Below are 5824 nucleotides of genomic sequence, written 5' to 3' on the forward strand. Positions count from 1 at the left end.
AATGCATACAGCTAGCTGGAATTTTAGTCTTCCAAATTCAATCCAATATGACAGCTTTGGTGTCTTGCTATACGAACATCAAAGCCCCCATATTTCTTTGGTTGGGTATCATGCCCCCACTTAAGATGTGATTTTGGCACATTAATTTTTGTTGATGTGACACTTGAATTTTTTTTAATACTATTCCAACAATGTGCATTCCATGGGCCAAGAGTGCTGCCAAAACTGAGTTTGCAACGGCGAGGAACCTTCATTTCCATCCAGCCAAGAGAGTCCACCTTCCTTGGAACATTTTGAATCCCAAACATTTTCCCAAATTGTTTGCGAAACCAATTTGAGTAATATCTAAAATATCCGTTCTGATGTCCCCAGACAATCTCCGGGAAGCAAAAGCTCTAGACTTCTCAACATTAATTTTCAATCCACGGGTTAAGGCAATCAGGTCCGATCAATCCTTGAAAAAGTAATTTAATAAAATTAATTAAATAAAGAAATCACATGTTGAATTCTTTTTGACTATCCCAAAGTCAATCAAAATCAGTTTTAACATAAAAATTAGATTAATTTTTTTTTATAAACCACAAGTATATTTTTCATTATAATCATATTTAAGTTAGATAAGATTATTATGTGTGACACAATTTCTCCTCTAATATCTAATATTTAACGTAATTATAAATCCATAATTTGAACGTTATGTTTAGTTAAACTAGATTGAATCAGTTGAGTGTTTACAAATTTGGATTTAATTGCCAATTTTTTTGTTTTATTAAAATTTAAAAGTGAATTTTTCAGTCTTTTCAGTATATATAGAAGTTTCGAACTATAGGCAAATGTCAGTTAATACCTTTAGATTAAGGAAATAAAAATTAAAGTTCTTAATGTCAATTAATTTTTTTTCTTTCTTTATAATTTTATAATTGTTTATATGTCTAACTTTTAATAAATAATAATTTTCATAAACAAAATTATTTTTATACAAAATTGAAATTAAATTTTTTTATTAGATGAAGATAACCTTAATTGTTTTTATAATAACAAGCACACAATTAATTTTACACAACTTTATACTAATTAACATTAACTAGTATTAGAGTAACAACATACAAAACTAATTTTATATAATTTTATACTAATTAACTTTAAAAAAATATATTTATATCGATGAAAATTTTCAAGAGAGCTGGATTCGTGCCTGTAACGCCAATACTCCCAAGCTACACATAACTAAGACCCTTATTTATTTTAAAAGGTTCAAGTGAGCTGATTTCCAATAGTTTTTATCATTATAAAGAATAATCTTTAAAGAGTTTTCTTTCATTATCATTCTTCATTTATAATAAGTAACTTATATATAACTATTATACTAAAATATGAAGGATGAGGATAGAGAGTGACTCTTCTAGAATTACCCTCGCAGTTACTTGATCACTCCTTTTATCAGGATTAATTAAGAGTCACAAACCACATTTCACTCTTATTCTTGAGTTCAGTTGAATTCTACCAAATTCAATAGCATTGTTCTCATGAGAAGGGGAGTAATTACAAGCAAACCAAAAGATATAGTGGCTTAATAACATGCCCGTTGACACTTCGTAATGTGTCAATTGATTTAAACTTATTTGTTGAAGAAAAACTTAATAAAATAAGTAATTATTTTATTTTATTTTTAATGTGTTTGTCTAAATTACTTTTTACTTAAAATAAACATTTTTCTGCTTATTTGGATAAGCAAATCCTATTTACTTATTAAATAAGCATTTTTTGAAAGAAAAAAAAAACTTATTCTAAAATTACTTATTTTAAGTTTTAAACAAAATGACCCATTATAAAGTCCATGAAAAGTAATTTCTCTAAAAACTAGAGTAACAAAGATAATCCAAAACTAAAAATTTCCGGGGAAAGCACATCCTCTAGTAAAATCCAAGATTTACTGTTAAGCGCTCGCTATTTGTTACAATGTATTACAGAAAATATTTCTTTTGTGCATATATGCATCGGGTATTAAAATACATCTGAATTTGAGTAGCATACTTTGTGTATATGTCCTCTGTACAGAAAAGCCAATAAGAAAATAAATGTGGTTAACACACTCAGTTATACATTTAAAAGGAGTATTTGAAGTCCAGAATCTTCATAAAAAATTCTTGTTGCCTTCTATACATTGGGGCTATGCACTCCCCATAGCCCACATTCCTCAAGCCTGAAAAGAAATGAATATTACAAGATACCAGTGTTTCTTTCAGGGAGTCAGAGAGTATAAAATTGTGTTTATATAAATAGAAGGAAAGCCACCTATATGATAATGAGAGTAATTCTTTTATATAAGCCAATAGAAGTTTAGTTCTGGTAGTAATTCAGCTGTAAAGTATCAAAAACAATGGACTGCAAACTGATGCTGAAAAACGGGCTCATCTTCCTGGGGCATAACTTCTATTTTTAGGCCAACATGAATTTCTTCCCTGTTTTTTAGGAAAAGTTATCAATTTATCATCTGTATATACTATATACAAGCATTCAAATAAATAGAAAAGCTTATCACCAAAACCCATTTACGACCTCATCTTCTGAGAATAACACGTTAAAACAATACAATAAGATGTGTGCACAACTCAAACTGAGTAATATATTAGTAAAATGTAATGCAGAGATGTGCACAACTCAAATTGATCAAGGACCTCAATTTAAGGTATAGTGAGGAGAATATGATGGTGGTGGTGGATGTAGCTTTACTTTTGGATCCTTACAATCGTAATCCACTTGGAAGAGTTTCCTATACAAATTAGCATTTATGTGTCCTTAATACTGAAAGCTCAACTATGTGAGAAGGACTTCTGCAATTTTTACCAGAAGGATAGGATATAAAAAGGAGTTATTGTGTGTGTACTCTAAAGAGAAATCTCTGGCAAAAGATTTTAACACTCACTCAGTAGAAATAAACGTAATTCATTGTTTTTCATCAGATGAATAGAAAGGTATGCACTTGGATCAAAGCAGCATTATAAGACAGTCCATTAAATTTATATATTTTTTCAAACCGAAACTGGGGGGCAACAGCAACTTACGTCAAATTTACTCTCCTTTAAGCTTTCCAATGACTCGGCAAGCTCAACTTGCTTTGAAGCAGTGGCTAGCAGGGCCTAACATGAGCAGAAAACTCAATCAACACAATACTGTAAAATCTCTAAACATGAAACCCAAAGTGAACAATTGTGGTAGATTGGCACTACCTTCTTTGTTTTTTGCAAGTCATATTCTATACATTTTATGCGACTCAATGACTCTTGAAGAATATCCTCTTTTTCAGGAGGAATTGTATTAGGTTTATTAGCCATCTCAGTTACCACTGCCTCTAAATTCTGAATTCTTTGCCAAAGTGGCTCTTTTATCGCCGGAGTCATTAATTGTTCCTCGGAATTGGATTGAGCCGATTTGGTTTTCTCATGGCTTCTTGGTTGGTTGTCTACAGAGCGAACCACAAAACATTTCCCCAATGCCGCAAATACTACATAAATACAAGTTAACAATTTGACTGCGATTTGAGCCAAAATACTTATAATATATGGAATTGGCTTCTCCTGTAATCTTCTGAGATAATTGTTGTTTGAATCACCTATCAGATTCACCAATTTTTACATTTAGTATAGAATACAAAATTCTCCTTACTAGAAAAGGAAACAAAATGAAGATTCCAAATGCCTCAAACTAGTGATAAAGTTGTGAGATACAACTTTCAGCAACAAATAATATGAAGGATAAAATATGTTTTTTGTCCTTATAAAATTATTAAAGTTTGGATTTCGTCCCTACAAAAAACTTCATCCGTTTTTATCCTCATAAAATTATAATGTGCCATTTTTTGTCTTGGAGCAAGGTTTGCTTGTATCCAAACCTACGATGATGATTTTTTACATTGATTATACATATAACCAATGTAAATGTAACTTTTTCTACATCAGTTATGCATATAACTAGTGTAAAAAAGTTATACACATAGATTCAGATTGCTCTTGGCCAAAAAATGTCATATTATAATTTGGCTTAAATATGTTTTTGATCCTTAATAAATACTCGATTTATGTGTTTGTTTCCTAATAAATTTTTGTTTTGTGTTGAGTCCCTAATAAAATAACACTTTTATTTTTATCCTAGATATTTTGTGTCTCTGATAAATTAAAAAATCTTGTGTTTGCTTCCTAATAAATTAGCAAATTTTGTTTTAGTCTGTATTAACAACAAATGAGAAATATTTATCATGGAGCAAATACAAAATTTGCTAATTTATGAGGGGCTAAAAATAAATGTCAAGGATCAAAAGTAAAATTGTTGTTTTATTAAAGACTCATTGCTAAACAATAATTTATTAGGAAGTAAATCCAAAATCGGATATTTATTAAGGATCAAAAACATATTTAAGCCTTATAATTTTATGAGGATAAAAACAGACGAAAAATTTTACAGGGACAAAATCCGAACTTCACGAATTTTAGAAGGATAAAAAACATATTTGAGCCTAATATTAAACTACACACATACACACTAAGATTTCAATTGAAGTCTCTGGCACTAAGAAAAACAAAGTAACAAATATCAATCCTGTACTTGAAACACAGATCTCCCTAGGAACTTCCATCCCATCCTGACCTCTCATTCTGTGGGTGTGACTTGGTTAAGCATGGACAAAATGAAATAATTTGCCTAACAAATTTAAACTACATGTTTCTCCTTTCATGCTCTCATGGCTAAAGTCAGGCATCTAAACCAATATTGTTCACAGGTTACACCGCAAGTTCTATTATCATCATTTATAAGCCATAAAACAAGTTCATCCTCTAATAAATATATGCAAAAAGAATGAAATAGAGATCAACCCCTAATTAGAAGAAGAAGAAAAAGAAGCTGTGATAAGGAATCACATACTTATTGAATCAACATCCCCAACAACTTCTCTGGCAGCATTTAAAGGCTCAAGTACATTGCCGGTAGGTGCAGAGTCTCTCATCCTTTTCTGAAATATGGTTCCATATCATATGAGTTGCAGATAACCTATAGTTCAGCAAAAGTTCAAAGATAAAAGACTATAATCACACAAAAGGAGAAATAGACAAGTTCCTCAAATTTATCTTCTAGGGAGCATTTATACAAGCGTATATGGATTTATGGAAATGACTTGTGACCTTAGTTATTGTAAGTTTTCTTTAGCTTATTAAAATAAGCTTCATGGAGAACCTAATCCAAATAAACTCGTTTTAACTTGTTTCAGTAAGCTCCAAAGTTAAAAATAACCAATTGAATATTTAAGCTACTAATTTCTATTTTATTTGAAATCTATTTCTTTTGGTTTAACTTATCCTCAACTTTTTTAAATGGCATAAAAATTATCCCAAATGACAGACTAAGCTGAAGTGGGAACCAAGAAAGTGCTTTATCATTCAAAGAAACTGAAAGACAAAAGGTAAGATGCAGAACCTCAATGTTCAACAAGAAAGAAAAGAAATCTGTTTTTCTTGAATTTAACAGATATCTATAGCTTTGGATAAGTAAACCATTAAGATTCACATGCTAATATCAAAATGAAATAGTATCTACATAAACTCAAAACCGATGAAGCATGTAACTCACAGTAGCATCAACCATCCCCCATTTTGTTCCCTAAATCACATACATACCTTCATACTACAGTTTTGACATCCACAACCATAATTTGGTAGCACTGTGATGAAATTATTCTTGCTGTGATAAAAAGATGACATGTGTACAAATATACATAACAGTACACCTATAGTAATAGAATTCCTTTTCATTTGGATCAGTTCTGTCTTCA

The 5824-nt window shown here is 30.4% G+C and overlaps 1 protein-coding gene across 1 annotated transcript; it reads right to left on the reverse strand.

Moving 5' to 3' along the window:
- Window positions 1–2295: 2295 nt before the first annotated feature.
- On the reverse strand, window positions 2296–5124 carry LOC106796799 (phosphatidylinositol/phosphatidylcholine transfer protein SFH9). The gene is made up of 4 exons (XM_026126875.2): window positions 4921–5124; window positions 3231–3613; window positions 3066–3140; window positions 2296–2462 (listed from the first exon to the last, which is right to left on the reverse strand). Exons 1-4 carry the CDS (start codon window positions 5000–5002, stop codon window positions 2412–2414), a joined length of 591 nt encoding a protein of 196 aa, XP_025982660.2. The 5' UTR covers window positions 5003–5124; the 3' UTR covers window positions 2296–2411.
- Between the last annotated feature and the right edge of the window lie 700 nt (window positions 5125–5824).

The sequence above is a fragment of the Glycine max genome, chromosome 18, assembly GCF_000004515.6.
Source record: "Glycine max cultivar Williams 82 chromosome 18, Glycine_max_v4.0, whole genome shotgun sequence".
NCBI lineage: Eukaryota > Viridiplantae > Streptophyta > Magnoliopsida > Fabales > Fabaceae > Glycine > Glycine max.